Source organism: Schistocerca serialis, chromosome 10 (assembly GCF_023864345.2).
Source record: "Schistocerca serialis cubense isolate TAMUIC-IGC-003099 chromosome 10, iqSchSeri2.2, whole genome shotgun sequence".
Classification (NCBI taxonomy): Eukaryota; Metazoa; Arthropoda; class Insecta; order Orthoptera; family Acrididae; genus Schistocerca; species Schistocerca serialis.
The window spans coordinates 198734078-198752892 of NC_064647.1; the positions used below are offsets into that span (position 1 = coordinate 198734078).

Consider the following 18815-nt stretch of genomic DNA (forward strand, 5'->3'; position numbering starts at 1 on the left):
CGGCTTTAGAAGTTGTTTAACAACCGAAAATGCTATAATCTCTTTTCTCTGTGAGGTACTGGATGGGCTAAACAAAAAGTTTCGATCGCTTGGCATATTTTTTTTATTTAACTAAGGCATTTGATGGTATTGATCACAAAATATTGCTCCAGAAGTTGGACCATTACGGAATACGGGGAGTAGCTCACAATTGGTTCACCTCTTACTTTAGCAACAGGTAGCAAAAGGTCATTATTCACAATGTTGATAACAGCTGTGATGTGGGGTCTGAGTGGCGTGCGGTCTAGTGGGGGGTGCCCCAGGGGTCATTATTGGGGCCGCTCCTGTTCCTTATTTATATAAATTACGGGAATCACAAATATTTCTGTTCGCTGATGACACTAGCTTGGTAGTAAAGGATGTTGTGTGCAACATTGGCTCGGTTTCAGATAGTGCAGTACATGACCTGAGTTCATTGCCTGTAGAAAAACTAACGCTAAATCACAGTAAGACTGTCAGTTTTTACAGTTTCTAATACACAATTCAATAAAACCTGGCGTTTAAATTTCACAGAACAGGCATATAATTAGTGAAACTGAACACATCAAATTTGTAGGTGTGGAGATAGATAGTAAGCTCTCGTGGAAAGCCCAGGTTCAGCATCTTGTTCAAAGACTTAATACTGCTATTTTTACTAATCGAACGTTATCAGAAGTGAGTGATCGTTCGACGCGAAAATCAGTCTACTTTGCTTATTTTCATTCCCTTATGTCGTATGGTATTATATTTTGGGGTTACTCTTCCCATTCTAAAAGAATATTTTTCGCTCAGAAACGGGTGGTTCGGGCTATGAGTGGTGTAAGTTCACGAACCTCTTGTCGACCTCTTTTCACCAGTCTGGGTATTTTGACATTGGCCTCTCAATATATACACTCCTGGAAATGGAAAAAAGAACACATTGACACCGGTGTGTCAGACCCACCATACTTGCTCCGGACACTGCGAGAGGGCTGTACAAGCAATGATCACACGCACGGCACAGCGGACACACCAGGAACCGCGGTGTTGGCCGTCGAATGGCGCTAGCTGCGCAGCATTTGTGCACCGCCGCCGTCAGCCAGTTTGCCGTGGCATACGGAGCTCCATCGCAGTCTTTAACACTGGTAGCATGCCGCGACAGCGTGGACGTGAACCGTATGTGCAGTTGACGAACTTTGAGCGAGGGCGTATAGTGGGCATGCGGGAGGCCGGGTGGACGTACCGCCGAATTACTCAACACGTGGGGCGTGAGGTCTCGACAGTACATCAATGTTGTCGCCAGTGGTCGGCGGAAGGTGCACGTGCCCGTCGACCTGGGACCGGACCGCAGCGACGCACGGATGCACGCCAAGACCGTAGGATCCTACGCACTGCCGTAGGGGACCGCACCGCCACTTCCCAGCAAATTAGGGACACTGTTGCTCCTGGGGTATCGGCGAGGACCATTGGCAACCATGAAGCTGGGCTACGGTCCCGCACACCGTTAGGCCGTCTTCCGCTCACGCCCCAACATCGTGCAGCCCGCCTCCAGTGGTGTCGCGACAGGCGTGAATGGAGGGACGAATGGAGACGTGTCGTCTTCAGCGATGAGAGTCGCTTCTGCCTTGGTGCCAATGATGGTCGTATGCGTGTTTGGCGCCGTGCAGGTGAGCGCCACAATCAGGACTGCATACGACCGAGGCACACAGGGCCAACACCCGGCATCATGGTGTGGGGAGCGATCTCCTACACTGGCCGTACACCACTGGTGATCGTCGAGGGGACACTGAATAGTGCACGGTACATCCAAACCGTCATCGAACCCATCGTTCTACCATTCCTAGACCGGCAAGGGAACTTGCTGTTCCAACAGGACAATGCACGTCGCATGTATCCCGTGCCACCCAACGTGCTCTAGAAGGTGTAAGTCAACTACCCTGACCAGCAAGTTCTCCGGATCTGTCTCCCATTGAGCATGTTTGGGACTGGATGAAGCGTCGTCTCACGCGGTCTGCACGTCCAGCACGAACGCTGGTCCAACTGAGGCGCCAGGTGGAAATGGCATGGCAAGCCGTTCCACAGGACTACATCCAGCATCTCTACGATCGTCTCCATGGGAGAATAGCAGCCTGCATTGCTGCGAAAGGTGGATATACACTGTACTAGTGCCGACATTGTGCATGCTCTGTTGCCTGTGTCTATGTGCCTGTGGTTCTGTCAGTGTGATCATGTGATGTATCTGACCTCAGGAATGTGTCAATAAAGTTTCCCCTTCCTGGGACAATGAATTCACGGTGTTCTTATTTCAATTTCCAGGAGTGTATATTCCTTACTGTAATTTCTTGTTAACAATATTAGCTTATTCCGAAGAACAACCAGCTTTCACTCGGTTACTACTCGGCAGAAATCAAACCTGCATTTGGACCGAACTTAACTCTTGTGCAAAAAGGTGTGCAGTATATTGCTGCATCCATTTTCAATGAGCTACCACTCGAATTCAATAATCTTAGCAGTAATCTACGCGCTTCCAAACCTAAACTGATGAGTTTCGTCATGGGTCACTCCTTCTATTCTGTCGAGGGGTTCCTTGAAAAATTAAGCTGATTCTTATTGTATTGTTGATTGCGTTTACTAAACTTGTGGACTGACGTTTTTCGGGTTCATGAACATTTATTTTTATCTGTTATTACTTTTATATCGTAATTTCATGTACTGACACGTTCCATGACCTTGGAGATTTGCTCCTCAATTTGGTCCTACGCAACTTGACGTGTAAATAAATAAATAAATAACATCGGCAGTGCGAGGCCGTCAGAGAGGACCCCTAGCACAGCTGCACAAAAAGCCAGGACGCACAGAAGAGACGGAATTCACTGCGTTCTTCGTCGAGGGCGCTTTGTCCAATGTCAGTAACGTAGGAAAACGTCATACAAACTGTTCTGCGAACGGTAAACTGCCTGAAAACACGTGGGCTTACGCGTCGGCAGTTTCGGAAATTCTTGGAGGAGTTAGGAGAAGAGTACGGCGACATACCTTACAATGTTGAGGAACGCAGGCTCGGTCGAAGTAAAATGCTGAGAAGATTTTTTTTACTTACGTTTGGCCGCGATACATTTCTTACGTGATAAGCGAAACAGTGAACCGAAATTAGATAACCCTTGCTGGATATCAGACCTAGCAGTTATCGCGCACAGGACCTCTCACATGAATCGAGTGAACGTCAGTTTGTAACTTGATAATAATTTAATTTCGGACATGCAAGAAAACGTAAATGCATTTGAAAGGAAGCTTGCTCTTCGGGAGAGCCAACAACTGTCTAAAGACAATGCACATTTCCCTACCCTTGGTTTCATCCACGAAAATTTCAAGAATACGTGTTAATAATTGTATAAATTTAGGAGCAATTTTGATCACGATTCGTAGACGTTATGAATGCGTCTTATGTCGTTCGTTGCCTTGTGCGGCCGTTTTCAGCATTAGTTGAAGATGCTCCGAATCATCTACAGAGGGGACCGATCGACCTGCAGTGCAATACATTGGACAAGTTCTTTGCAGTTCGAAATACAAAAGAATTCCACGAAAACTTTCCGCAGCAAGAATTCTCACGCCTGCACAAGGAAGCTGGGAGAATAATGTCCATGCTTGGATCTACTTATGTTTGTCAAAAATTTTTCTCTATAATGAAAACGAGTAAATGAAGGTTTGTATCGACTGTTAGTAACGAAAATCTTAGGAATTGCTTGCTTTTATCAATGTGCCGCGCTTTTGTGCCCGACACTAACTTTGTCGTTACTCATCACCAATGATAAATATGTTTCGGGTTTCTTCCTTTTTCTAATTTAGAAGAGTTATTTACTAACTGTGCCTCATCCTGCTCCTTGGTGGACATTGTTATCTGAAAAATTTTGTATTAAACCGGTTGTTCGACGTATACTTACAAGCTAAAAAAATTATCGTTTAATTATTTAGAGACATGTTTGATATCGTTGTCATAGATACTTAACGTGGGTGTAAAACCAATCCGGCCTATTTATGACCCTTGGTTTTTGTCAGGCTACCTGCAATTTGGAAAGCGGTTGCACTCAGCGACTGTTATATTCACTTGTAAATTATAGATTGTGGCAATCAGTCGCTTAAATTTTATTATGCATATCTAGATTTCACATAGAAGCTAGCCATTCTCAATGCACTATTATTTTCGCTCAACGCATGTAAGTCACTGTTGATCGGGCTTCACACACAGTTCATTGAATACAGACGAGGATTGGTACCGACAGGGCATACAAGCCCTTGTTTCGCGCTAGAGGCCACACAACGGGATGGAGGTTACGTGAAAAAATAGGGTATGTAGATAAAACACTATTTTTTCGTGTGTGTAATTCTGATTATGTTTAATAAAGAATCGTTGAAGTAAAAATGCGGTGCATTACTTTCTGGGCAACCCTCGTACGTACTAATGTGCCTAGTTCTGAATTAATTTATTGGTCTGTTTCGAAGCGGGTAATGAAGCAATTTCTAGACTACTGCAGGTACTAACACAATTTGGAGAAGACTTTTCTTGAGGTATTTAACATTTGCTGCCTGTATGCCTCCCTTTTATTATCGGCGATGTACTGGACAAAGCACAACATACACTCCTGGAAATTGAAATAAGAACACCGTGAATTCATTGTCCCAGGAAGGGGAAACTTTATTGACACATTCCTGGGGTCAGATACATCACATGATCACACTGACAGAACCACAGGCACATAGACACAGGCAACAGAGCATGCACAATGTCGGCACTAGTACAGTGTATATCCACCTTTCGCAGCAATGCAGGCTGCTATTCTCCCATGGAGACGATCGTAGAGATGCTGGATGTAGTCCTGTGGAACGGCTTGCCATGCCATTTCCACCTGGCGCCTCAGTTGGACCAGCGTTCGTGCTGGACGTGCAGACCGCGTGAGACGACGCTTCATCCAGTCCCAAACATGCTCAATGGGGGACAGATCCGGAGATCTTGCTGGCCAGGGTAGTTGACTTACACCTTCTAGAGCACGTTGGGTGGCACGGGATACATGCGGACGTGCATTGTCCTGTTGGAACAGCAAGTTCTCTTGCCGGTCTAGGAATGGTAGAACGATGGGTTCGATGACGGTTTGGATGTACCGTGCACTATTCAGTGTCCCCTCGACGATCACCAGTGGTGTACGGCCAGTATAGGAGATCGCTCCCCATACCATGATGCCGGGTGTTGGCCCTGTGTGCCTCGGTCGTATGCAGTCCTGATTGTGGCGCTCACCTGCACGGCGCCAAACACGCATACGACCATCATTGGCACCAAGGCAGAAGCGACTCTCATCGCTGAAGACGACACGTCTCCATTCGTCTCTCCATTCACGCCTGTCGCGACACCACTGGAGGCGGGCTGCACGATGTTGGGGCGTGAGCGGAAGACGGCCTAACGGTGTGCGGGACCGTAGCCCAGCTTCATGGAGACGGTTGCGAATGGTCCTCGCCGATACCCCAGGAGCAACAGTGTCCCTAATTTGCTGGGAAGTGGCGGTGCGGTCCCCTACGGCACTGCGTAGGATCCTACGGTCTTGGCGTGCATCCGTGCGTCGCTGCGGTCCGGTCCCAGGTCGACGGGCACGTGCACATTCCGCCGACCACTGGCGACAACATCGATGTACTGTGGAGACCTCACGCCCCACGTGTTGAGCAATTCGGCGGTACGTCCACCCGGCCTCCCGCATGCCCACTATACGCCCTCGCTCAAAGTCCGTCAACTGCACATACGGTTCACGTCCACGCTGTCGCGGCATGCTACCAGTGTTAAAGACTGCGATGGAGCTCCGTATGCCACGGCAAACTGGCTGACACTGACGGCGGCGGTGCACAAATGCTGCGCAGCTAGCGCCATTCGACGGCCAACACCGCGGTTCCTGGTGTGTCCGCTGTGCAGTGCGTGTGATCATTGCTTGTACAGCCCTCTCGCAGTGTCCGGAGCAAGTATGGTGGGTCTGACACACCGGTGTCAATGTGTTCTTTTTTCCATTTCCAGGAGTGTATGTATGTAATGGGTGGACTATCTGAGGAACCTGCAACATCAACGGCATTAAAGCCACTAATGGACAAAAAATAATTATAGATAACTCATACAATCAATGAAATGAAATGATCGTGTGCCACTTATGGCCGGGAGTCCCCATTCAGGGAAGATGGGCTGCCGAGTTGCAAGTCTTATTTCAGGCGATGCCACATTGGGCGGCTTGTGTTGCGTGATGAGATGATGATGATGACAGCACAACAACCAGTCCACGAGCGCAGAAAAACTCCAACCCGGCTGGGAATCAAACCTGGGCCCCTCTGCTTGGTAGCCAAACATGTTACCTCTCAGCTAAGCAGCTGGACTAAATAACTGCAATGGAAATGGAAATGAGCGTTTGGCGCCATTGGCCTGGAGGCCCCTACGGGGCAGGTCCGGCCGCCTCGGTGCAGGTCTTACTACATTCGACGCCACATTGGGCGACCTGCGCGCCGGATGGGGATGAAATTATGATGAAGACAACACGACACCCAGTCCCTGAGCGGAGAAAATCCCCGACCCAGCCGGGAATCGAACCCAGGCCCGTAGTACGGCAGTCCGCCACGCTGACCGTTCAGCTACAGGGGCGGACAATAACTGCAATGATCTTTTGAAAATAATTAGTGTCTGAAACAGAATCGAATCGTTTAGTTTTTACCCCTCAGGGGGTAATTAACCACAGGCTGGGGACCACTAGCCGGCCGTTGTGGCCGAGCGGTTCTAGGCGCTTCAGTCTGGAACCGCGCGACCGCTACCGTCGCAGGTTCGAACCTGCCTCGGGCATGGGTGTGTGTGATGTCCTTAGGTTAGTTAAGGTTTAAGTAGTTCTAAGTTCTAGGGGACTGATGACCTCAGATGTTAAGTCCCATAGTGCTCAGAGCCATTTGAACCATTTTTTTGACTTTATTAAGGTTCATGATCTATTTTTATCTTTTATAACGTTGATTTTGTAATTTCATGTATTGACACGTTCCACGATCTTGAAGATTTGTTCCTCAATTTGGTCCTACGGAACTTGACGAGTAAATACAAAAATAAAATAAAAACTCAATTGGGCCTCGAGACCACACTCTTCACTCGCCAGTGCACGAGCTGCGACGCTGCCAGCTCACCTTTGGTCGTGTCCGCACCGGCTGCAGCAGCGCCTCCACGCTGGCGTCGTCGTCGCCGCTGAGCGTGGAGCACGTCGAGCAGTCGGAGGCCTTCCTCTCGGGCGTCAGCAGGCCCCCGTCGACATCCGTGTCGGCGGCGGACAGCCCGCTGCACGAGCTGCCGCACTCGCTCAGCTGGTCGCCGTCGTCCGCCCCCGCGTCGCCCCCGCCCTCCCCCGGCGGCCCACAGTACGGCACGTCGTCCGAGTAGTCGCTCACCACCACCGAGGGCGTCCTCCAGTAGCGCGCCTGCCCCGGTGGGCCCTCCTCCCCGTCGTCGAAGCTCTGCGTCGACTGCCGCCTCAGTTCCACGACGCAGTCTTCGGACTCTCCCGCGAGGTCCTCGTGGTCCCCGTGGTGCAACACGGTGTCTCGCTCCGGGTCGAACTTCATACCTGGGCGCCCGGGCAGGAACAGACCCCCGAGAGTCCCAATCTCTGGAGGTTGTCTCTCCATCTCTTCGTCCATCTCCCCAGTATTCCAGGAACTCCATCTTTCCGACCTAGTGTCGGTGCCGAAGTCGTCAGTCCAGGAGGTGGCGGGAACAATATCTCCTTGGCGACCCTGCCAGGAACACTCCCGGTCGTCTTCGCCGGTTACCGAAGAGGCCTTCCTCGATTCGGGCCAGTCTCGGTCGCTCGGTAGGTCTGCCTTCTCGTCTCTGGCGACCTCCCACTCCGAGGCGTGGTTCCTCCTGATCTCTGCACACAAGTCCTCAGTGCTCGCCGAAGTGACCTTGCCAGTCTCGCACCACTTGCTGCAGACTTCCAAGTTCTTGCCACGGTCCGATCCGTTGCCGTGCGACCCGACAGAACGGAAAATCTCGTCTCTGTCTACAATTTCTGGCGCCTCAGATGCCCTCCTAGTACTGCCCAATATTTCTGTCTCATTCTGCTCGCTGACTCTCGAAAGAGAATACCACTGTCGTCTTTCATCACCAGTGACGTGCTCGTGAATATTGGCACGAATCGTCACACGTTCATCTTGAGCCGTTTTATCATCTTCAGATAATACGAGAGTTTTCTCTTCACCAAACCAGTCTTTCGTCTGTAGGCCACTGCCATCACTAACCTCTGTCAGCCCTCTGAGCCTCAGCAACCCGACACCTCGCGTCACTTTCAAGACGTCGCGTTCTTGCCCCTCTTCGATGCTGACACCGCTGTCCAATCTAGCGACAGTCGGTTTCTTGAAACTGTCTACGGTAGCAGGCCACGATGACAGAGAGTGCTGACGGTTGTAACAAGCTGGTGAGACATCTTCGGGGCCAAGTCCACTGTCGTAACGCCCGTCGTCAGGGGGAGGTGAAATGGGAACTTCGGCGTCCTCATTCCAGTGATGCCTCGCTTCCTTCTGGTCGAATTCCAGGTCGTGCAGTGCCGTCTGCTGGTGGTGTCTGGCAGCTGTCTGGTTTGGGATCTGCTGGAGGGCAAGTGGTGGATGAGCGCGTGCTTCCACTGGTGCCGAAAGGTCAATAGCGGTGCTGAAACAATAACAGAAACAATGACAGTTATCATGTGATAGCAAAATCTATACACACAAGAACACTAAAAAATAAACAGTTCTGATTTACATACGTTTTATGTGCTTTAATTTTTTTATGCAGTAGGTGTACACAGTTTACAGGGTACAAATGAAATATTTAAGTAGAAGACAGTGATAGAAGTAAATAATCCTAACAAACAGCAGTCCTGAAACTACGTGTTTCCCGTTTACAGCATATTATGACTGACGACATCAAGAATTGTAGGAGAATCCCCGACAATCCAAATTACAGATACGCACTTGAGTACGAACATATTCCAACCACTGTTCGCATGGCCACCTTCCTTGCAAAAAGCAGGTTTCATCATATCTCCCCTTTGACGCCAGTACACATTCAGAAATTCCACGCAAGTTCCAAATCCATTGGCAGATATTCACAGTGCTTTCCCAGGATTCTTCGAGACAATCGACAGCGCTAGAATATACCAGAGGTTTTAAATTTCCCCACGCCCAAAATAATCCAACTCATCCAAATCAGAGGACCTGGCTCATGCCATTGACGAGCCACAGTCGATGCACTTGCTATCGAAAATGCATGCTACATTTTCCCAAATAGCCAAATGAAAGTGTGCCAATTCACCATCGTGCATGCACCACATATGCATCCTCCCAACATAAGAAGCATTATTCAAATACACTCCTGGAAACTGAAATAAGAACACCGTGAATTCATTGTCCAGGAAGGGGAAACTTTATTGACACATTCCTGGGGTCAGATACATCACATGATCACACTGACAGAACCACAGGCACATAGACACAGGCAACAGAGCATGCACAATGTCGGCACTAGTACAGTGTATATCCACCTTTCGCAGCAATGCAGGCTGCTATTCTCCCATGGAGACGATCATAGAGATGCTGGATGTAGTCCTGTGGAACGGCTTGCCATGCCATTTCCACCTGGCGCCTCAGTTGGACAGGTGCACGTGCTGGACGTGCAGACCGCGTGAGACGACGCTTCATCCAGTCCCAAACATGCTCAATGGGGGACAGATCCGGAGATCTTGCTGGCCAGGGTAGTTGACGTACACCTTCTAGAGCACGTTGGGTGGCACAGGATACATGCGGACGTGCATTGTCCTGTTGGAACAGCACGTTCCCTTGCCGGTCTAGGAATGGTAGAACGATGGGTTCGATGACGGTTTGGATGTACCGTGCACTATTCAGTGTCCCCTCGACGATCACCAGTGGTGTACGGCCAGTGTAGGAGATCGCTCCCCACACCATGATGCCGGGTGTTGGCCCTGTGTGCCTCGGTCGTATGCAGTCCTGATTGTGGCGCTCACCTGCACGGCGCCAAACACGCATACGACCATCATTGGCACCAAGGCAGAAGCGACTCTCATCGCTGAAGACGACACGTCTCCATTCGTCCCTCCATTCACGCCTGTCGCGACACCACTGGAGGCGGGCTGCACGATGTTGGGGCGTGAGCGGAAGACGGCCTACCGGTGTGCGGGACCGTAGCCCAGCTTCATGGAGACGGTTGCGAATGGTCCTCGCCGATACCCCAGGAGCAACAGTGTCCCTAATTTGCTGGAAGGTGGCGGTGCGGTCCCCTACGGCACTGCGTAGGATCCTACGGTCTTGGCGTGCATCCGTGCGTCGCTGCGGTCCGGTCCCAGGTCGACGGGCACGTGCACCTTCCGCCGACCACTGGCGGCAACATCGATGTACTGTGGAGACCTCACGCCCCACGTGTTGAGCAATTCGACGGTACGTCCACCCGGCCTCCCGCATGCCCACTATACGCCCTCGCTCAAAGTCCGTCAACTGCACATACGGTTCACGTCCACGCTGTCGCGGCGTGCTACCAGTGTTAAAGACTGCGATGGAGCTCCGTATGCCACGGCAAACTGGCTGACACTGACGGCGGCGGTGCACAAATGCTGCGCAGCTAGCGCGATTCGACGGCCAACACCGCGGTTCCTGGTGTGTCCGCCGTGCCGTGCGTGTGATCATTGCTTGTACAGCCCTCTCGCAGTGTCCGGAGCAAGTATGGTGGGTCTGACACACCGGTGTCAATGTGTTCTTTTTTCCATTTACAGGAGTGTAGTTTGTGTTGCAGGGAATTAAAGTACACATCAGCAGTAAGTTGGCCAGGCAGGAAATGTGGCGCTGTCAGTCCATCACCAAAGACGCCGGCTCGAATGTTAATGGAAAATCTCACCTCATGTGTCGTCTCAATGGTATTAATGTTCATAATATCACCAGGGGTAAAGCACGCTTGATGTATAAGTAACATGTGCAAGTGGAATTATGGATCATTCCCACATTGAGTAAGGGATCCATTGGCAGAAACCAAACTGGCCTTGAATCTCAGGTGCGGCTAGGGACTGCACAATTTTTACGTGATGCCTGTCCCTCATGTGATAATCACCATACTGTGGAGAGCGGAGCGCGATCTGCCACAGCCGGCCGCTGTGGCCGTGCGGTTCTAGGCGCTTCAGTGTGGAACTGCGTGACCGCTACGGTCGCAGGTTCGAATCCTGCCTCGGTCATGGATGTGTGTGATGTCCTTAGGTTGGTTAGCTTTAAGTAGTGCTAAGTTCTAGGGGACTGATGACCTCAGATAGTGCTCAGAGCCATTTGAACCATTTTTTTTTTATCTGCCACAGCATTCCCTGTAGTACCCACTCCTGGCACAGCGTCCAGTTGTTCTAATTCACGATCCTCCATTCGTGGTGTTGACAATTTTCTTGGTCTGCCGGCATGTTAGGTTTAAGTGGACGGGTCTCAGAAAGGCGCCGACGGGAGATAGAGAACACTCTGCAGAATGGCTGTCTTCTGCGAGGACACGCTACATGACGCAGTCGTGTTGCTTCCTATGCACTCCATTAGCACGCCCACGCATGAAGTGGATGCCATCCATTTCTTCATTTGAAAATGTGTGTGAGCCCATAGCAATAGCCTCAAGAGCTACACATGCGTAGTTCGTTTTCTGTTCACTGTAGGAACATGCCTGGAGGTGTTGTACCAGCGTGTGCATACGTCGTACTGACATAAATGATTGGTTACTGTACCTATGTTTATTAGGATTATTTGCGTGTTTCATTGTCCTTTACTAGAAATGTCAGTGCAGACACATTCTGTATACTGTAATTTGCCTCAGCTTTCAGTGGATACACGTTGAGTGGCAGCTTGTTCTATACCATCTCAGAACTATGATCAAGTGCACAGGTGATTTTTTTCCACCGAGTACAAACTCTAGGTATTGATGGATGAGAGGATACAGAACAAGAAAGGTCTAGTGAAGTTGTGCCTGGAAATGCATGGATTCCGTGCTACGTACCATTCATTCAATCATACATTATTACAGGGAATGCGGTCTAATACGTACTGTATCATGCAGCCACAATTACAGTATCTGTTGCAAATAGTTTCTATGTGCCTCGACACATGCCTGTAAGCACTGTAGCGTGTTCTACCTCAGTAATGGTCAAAAACAATCTTGGTTGCAATTTTATTTTTTTATTTTTCAAAGACGCGTTTCGCCTTATTTAGGCATGTTCAGGTTATCTTTTCTAGATGGACGCGAGAGGCACCAAAATCTGCATCAAATCTTCCAGATCTTGGAGCCTCTCGCGTCCATCTAGAAAAGATAACCTGAAGATGCCTAAATAAGGCGAAACGCGTCTTTGAAAAATAAAAAAAATTAAATTGCAACCAAAACTATTTTTAACCAAAAAATGGTTCAAATGGCTCTGAGCACTATGGGACTCAACTGCTGAGGTCATTAGTCCCCTAGAACTTAGAACTAGTTAAACCTAACTAACCTAAGGACATCACAAACGTCCATGCCCGAGGCAGGATTCGAACCTGCGACCGTAGCGGTCTTGCGGTTCCAGACTGCAGCGCCTTTAACCGCACGGCCACTTCGGCCGGCGTGTTTTTAACCAATACTGTTAAGCACTGGTTTGCTGTACGCCACATATGGATATGGATTGGAAGAATTTCTATGTTCTACCTCACACGTTCACATCAAAAAATGGCTCTGAGCACTATGGGACTTAAGTTCTGAGAACTTAGAACTACTTAAACCTAACTAACCTAAGGACATCACACACATCTATGCCCGAGGAAGGATTCGAACCTGCGACCGTAGCGGTCGCGCGGTTCCAGACTGTAGCGCCTAGAACTGCTCGGGCATGAGGAACAGTACCACCTTCTAGGAGGAAACTATACATACTGTAACTGTAGCCTCATGGTACAGCGCGTATTAGACTGCAGTCTCTGTGACAAAGTATGATTAAGTAAATGGTCTCTAGCATAGAAACCATGCATTTCCGAACGACAGTTCATTAGATCATCATTGTTCCGTATTCCATTGTTGATCAATCCCTAGAATTTGTACAAGGTGGAAAAACCACCCATTAGATGCATATTTTACTTTACAATGCTATGTTCCAGTACTTCATATATTGCGTTTGTTGTTAACTTCTTTCTATAGACTTTTATCTGCTCCTTGTAATATACTCGCATAAACAAAACTGTTGCTCGCTCTAGTACGTCATGCAGGTGTGTTGCTATTGAACCGTTCGGATGAAGTCCCTTGACATTGTAAGTAAATGTACGGGCCCGCCCGGTTAGCCGATCGGTCTAACTCACGGCTTTCTGGAGTGGGAAAGAGCGCCTGGTCCCCGGCACTAATCCGCCCGGCGGACTTAAGTCGAGCCAGCCAGTCTGTGGATGGTTTTTAGGTGGTTTTCCATCTGCCTCGGCGAATGCAGGCTGGTTCCCCTTATTCCGCCTCAGCTACACTATATCGGCGATCGCTCTCCATGTACGCGTACACCACCATTACTCTACCACGCAAAGGTAGGGGTTACACTCGTCTGGTGTGAGTTGTTCCCAGGGGGAGGGGTCCACTGGGGGCCGAACCGCACAATAAACCTGAAAGAGTGGTTCGGTGTGGGGCGGCGGAGGGGTGAAGTGGACTGCGGTAGTCGTCGTGGGGTTGTGGACCACTGCGGCTGCGGCGGGGTCGGAGCCTCTCCGTCGTTTCTAGGTCCCCGTTTAACATACAAGAAGGAAATGTGCACACAGTTACCACAAGCGCTTCCTGTGGGTACAACCCCGCAATCTAATGGATTGCAGCATTTCAGGAAATCATAGCGCCGATAGGGAGACACTAGACACATCGGTGGAACAATAGAATGAACTTCTATCTGGCCATGAAAGAGATTAGCGACTAATGATCGGGATCCGCATCATCACGTTAGGCGCAGAACGCTTGTCACCAAGGGAAGTTTCCGAAGTTCGTGTGGGAGTCGAAATGATGTGGTGCTTACATGGAATCGGCTCCCACTGGCAGATAGTATTGAGGATTTAACACCGCACAGGCCGTCCACGGTCGACATGTGCACAGGATGATCGGTGTATCCGACTTTAGAGTCAAAGGAACCGTGGACTGAGTGCCCCAGAACTGAATTCGGGCTCCGAAGAGGCGTCGTGGATCACATCAAACTGTTAGCAGACAACCGCATGATGCGAAGTTCCATTCCCTACGGCCGTGGCAAGCAGCACATCGTACACCACAACACCGCGCACTCCGTTACTGGTAGGTAGGAAATCATGTAGAATGAGCGCCCCAGGAACGATGACGTCGGGTGTTGTTTACACGCGAAACTCGGATATGTTTGTACTCTGATAACAGCAGACAATGTGTTTGGAGACAACTCACAAGGGAACCTCCCCATCGCACCCTCCTCAGATTTAGTTGTAAGTTGGCACAGTGGATAGGCCTCGAAGAACTGAACACAGATCATTCGAGAAAACACGAAGAAGTTGTGTGGAACTATGAAAAAAGTAAGTAAAATATACTAACTGAGTAGTCCATGTGCAAGATATGTAACATCACGTATAATCTGAGGTCATGAGCGCCGTGGTGCCGTGGTTAGCGTGAGCAGCTACGGAGCAAGAGGTCCTTGGTTCAAGTCTTCCTTCGAGTGAAAAGTTCACTTTTTTTATTTTCACAAAGTTATGATCTGTCCGTTTGTTCATTGATGTCTCTGTTCACTGTAAAAAGTTTGTAAGTAGGCTGTTTAGGTTTTTTTATTGGTAACGCCACCTCTGTATGAAAATCACTGGCTGTGCTGTGTGCAGTCTGTGGCTGCTTTGCATTGTTGTAATACTCGCCATTGTAGTGTTAGGCAGCTGGATGTGAACAGCGCGTAGCGTTGCGCAGTTGGAGGTGAGCCGCCAGCAGTGGTGGATGTGGGGAGAGAGATGGCGGAGTTTTGTAATTTGTCATGAACTGCTATATATATTATGACTATTAAGGTAAATACATTGTTTGTTCTCTATTAATATCTTTCATTTGCTAACTATCCCTATCAGTAGTTAGTGCCTTCCATAGTTTGAATCTTTTATTTAGCTGGCAGTAGTGGCGCTCGCTGTATTGCAGTAGTTCGAATAATGAAGATTTTTGTGAGGTAAGTGATTTGTGAAAGGTATAGTTTAATGTTAGTCAGGGCCATTCTTTTGTAGGGATTTTTGAAAGTCAGATTGCGTTGCGCTAAAAAATATTGTATGTCAGTTTAAGGACAGTCTTGTATAACTGTTCAAAAGGGGACGTTTCAAGTTTAGTGTGTGTGTTTTGCGACCGCACCGCAAAACCGTGTCATTAGTAGATGAAAGGACGTGCCTCTCCAATGGGAACCGAAAATATATTGCCCACGAAATACATCTCACGTATTTAATGCACTCTCGTCCAAAGTAGCGAACAGTCAACTGCCAGCCAGGGAGCCTCGTTAGCAAGAATACTCTCTCTTCCGTGCGCTGTAGTCGACTGACGTCTTGTCTTTCGATGTTTGTTTAGGTGTAGCGTTCCCATACTACGGCGCAGTTATCTCGCATCGGACGGACAGATAATAATTGTCTGAAAATAAAAAATTAAAATTTTTCACTGGAAGGAAGGTTTGAACCAAGGACCTCTCGTTCCGCAGCTGCTCACGCTAACCACGGGACCACGGCGCTCCTGAACTCACATCATCCTTGTTGTTGCTTATCTTACACATGGACTACTCAGTTTGTATATTTTGCTTTTTATTTTCATAGTTCCACACAACTTCTTCCTGTTTTCTCGATTGATCTGTGTTCAGTTTTTCAAGGCCTATCCACTGTGCCAACTTATAACTAAATCTGAGGGGGGTGCGATGGGGAGGTTCCCTTGTCAGTAATATGGAGCGCCTGACACTCTTATCACATGTGCAGCAAGGTGGTGGTGGAGTGATGTTCTGAGGTGGCCTTATATCGGGCCACCGTTCACCTCTCTACATCTACATCCACATAGATTCTCTGCAAGCCACCGTACGGTGCGAGGCGGAGGGTACCCTGTCCCATTAGTAGTCACTTCCTTTCCTGTTTCACACATAGCCTGTATGCCTCCATATGAGCCCTAATTTCTCGAATCTTATCTTCGTGATCCTTACGCAATTTATGTTTGCGGCAGTAGATCGTTCGGCATTCAGCTTCAAATGCCGGTTGTCTAAATTTTTTCAACAGTATTTCTCGAACAGAACGTCGCCTTCCCTCCAAGGATGTACATTTGAGTTCCCGAAGCATGTCCGCAGGACTTACATGTTTGCTCGAACCCAGCAGCTCACTTCTGAATTCCTTCCATGTCTTCCCTTCAATCTGACCTGGTATTCATCCCAAACACTCGAACAGTGCTCAAGAGTAAGTCTCACCAGCGTCCTACCTGTGGTCTCCTTTGCAGGTGTAAGGGTTCCGCAGGCCCTTACTACTAGGTTTGCACTCACACAGGTCGACAGGGCAACTATCGATTAGTGTGTCGGGTCGCGAGAGCGAGAGTTGAGTGAAGTCAGTGCGTGTTGTAGGTTCCCGCGAGGCGGGCAGAGCTGGGCAGAAGCCAGCAATTGATGGAAATTACCGACAAAGGGAGTGGCCATCGCCGCGGTTCAACCCCTTTGTGTTAGTATTATACGGGAAAGTGAGAAAGTATAATTAACAGAGTGATTCAGTGATATTTATGTGCCGTTATTGAGATTCCGCGTCTACCGCGCCGGCATTATTTGGATTACAGTGTTGGATTACAGTGATTGTATGTTGCGTGTGACGATTATGAATAGCGAGGAAGCCTGTGCTGAGATTAGCCGGTATTAACAGTGTATTGACGAAGGCAGTGGCTGTCTCCTTATCTTTGTGGTTTTTGATAAGAATATAGGTTTTGTTTAGTGAAGCTGTGTTTGTTGTTCTTCTTGCCACCAAACAGTACATTATTGCAGCAATTGAGAAGGACAAAATGGAATGTAACAACTCCGTAGCAGTCCAATCCGATCGCCAGCCCCATTAGGTACACGGTCACATTAATTATTATCTATTTGGGCTGCTATCAGATCCCGATCGAGCGGGATAAGTCAGAAGATCAAACCGGAGTGTTACACAGGTGAACCACTCTTTCCTAAAATTCTCCCAATAAACCGAAGTCGACCATTCGCCTTCGCTACCACAATTCTCAAACGTTCATTCCATTTCACGTCGCTTTGCAACGTTTCCCACAGATATTTAAACGACTGCACTGTGTCAAGCAGGACACTAGTAACACTGTATGCGAAAATTACTGGTTTCTTCTTCCTACTCATCCGCCTTAAATTACATTTTTCCACATTTAGAGCTAGCTGCCATTCACCACACCAATTGGAAATTTTGTCTAGGTCGTCTTATATGTTTCTACAGACACGTAACTTCGACGCCATACCGTGCACGACAGCATCACCAGCAAACAACCGCATGTTGCTGCCCACCCTGTCCGCCAAATCATTTATGTGTATATAGAGAACAACAGCAATCCTATCACACTTCCCAGGGTGAACTCTCGTCGTCTAGGGAAACATAATGGGTTCTGTTACTCAACAAGTTCTCCAGCCACTCACACATCAGTGACCCAAGCCCACATACTCGCATTAACAGCCTGCAATGGGGCGCTGCTTTCCGGAAATCTAGAAATATGGAATCTGCCTGTTGTCCTTCATCATAGGTCACAGTATATCATGTGACATTCTGCGCTTGCTGTGGGCAATCTCACTGCTCTACGATACAGGGACGAGATTCTGCAACCAATAGTGGTTCCTTATAGTCAACATTTTAGTGATAATTTCATCTCGATGGATGACAACTCGTGTGCTCAGTTTACAACCATGAATGTGTTTCTTCAGCATGTTAGGATCACCGGAATGGGTGTACTATAAGAAGACACTATAGTAAACTCTATCATATTCCAAACCTCTGTTCAGCTGTGTATCATGTAGACTAATTTTAATATCTTCAGACTTATTTCAAAAGTTGAAACCAATATGTGAACGAAATTCACATTCAAAACGAAATATCTCAAAAAATGTTTGGTTGAGGAAATATATTTATTCAAAGATTTTCTTGTTTTCTGTGCTCTTGTAAAAGTGTTGCTTGTTTTAAAGCGCGGTACGTCTGCATGCATGGCTCTGAGCACTATGGCACTTAACATCTATGGTCATCAGTCCCCCAGAACTTACAACTACCTAAACCTAACTAACCTAAGGACATCACACAACACCCAGTCATCACGAGGCAGAGAAAATCCCTGACCCCGCCGGGAATCGCACCCGGGAACCCGGGCGCGGGAAGCGAGAGCGCTACCGCACGTCCACGGGCTGCGGACTGTCCACATGCATGACGTTGCTGATTGGGAGCTAATACTAAAATTCATATAGTGTAGGGTTAGCATAGGCAATGAGAAGTATGGTAGGATCCCATACCAAGATTTCCTAAGATACATTTAAGACACATTTGCGACTGTGAATGGAAACGTTATAGAGCTATCGCTAGATACACCTACACTCCTGGAAATGGAAAAAAGAACACATTGACACCGGTGTGTCAGACCCACCATACTTGCTCCGGGCACTGCGAGAGGGCTGTACAAGCAATGATCACACCCACGGCACAGCGGACACACAAGGAACCGCGGTGTTGGCCGTCGAATGGCGCTAGCTGCGCAGCATTTGTGCACCGCCGCCGTCAGTGTCAGCCAGTTTGCCGTGGCATACGGA

General features: G+C 48.6%; 1 protein-coding gene across 1 annotated transcript in view; it reads right to left on the reverse strand.

Annotated features, from left to right (window-relative positions):
- LOC126424683 (uncharacterized) overlaps nucleotides 1-18815 on the reverse strand; it is a 223591-nt gene that overhangs the window by 56408 nt on the left and 148368 nt on the right. Inside the window, exon 5 of the mRNA XM_050087410.1 lies at nucleotides 7183-8701. Coding sequence (XP_049943367.1) covers nucleotides 7183-8701 — 1519 coding nt within the window. The remainder of the gene's footprint in view (nucleotides 1-7182; nucleotides 8702-18815) is intronic.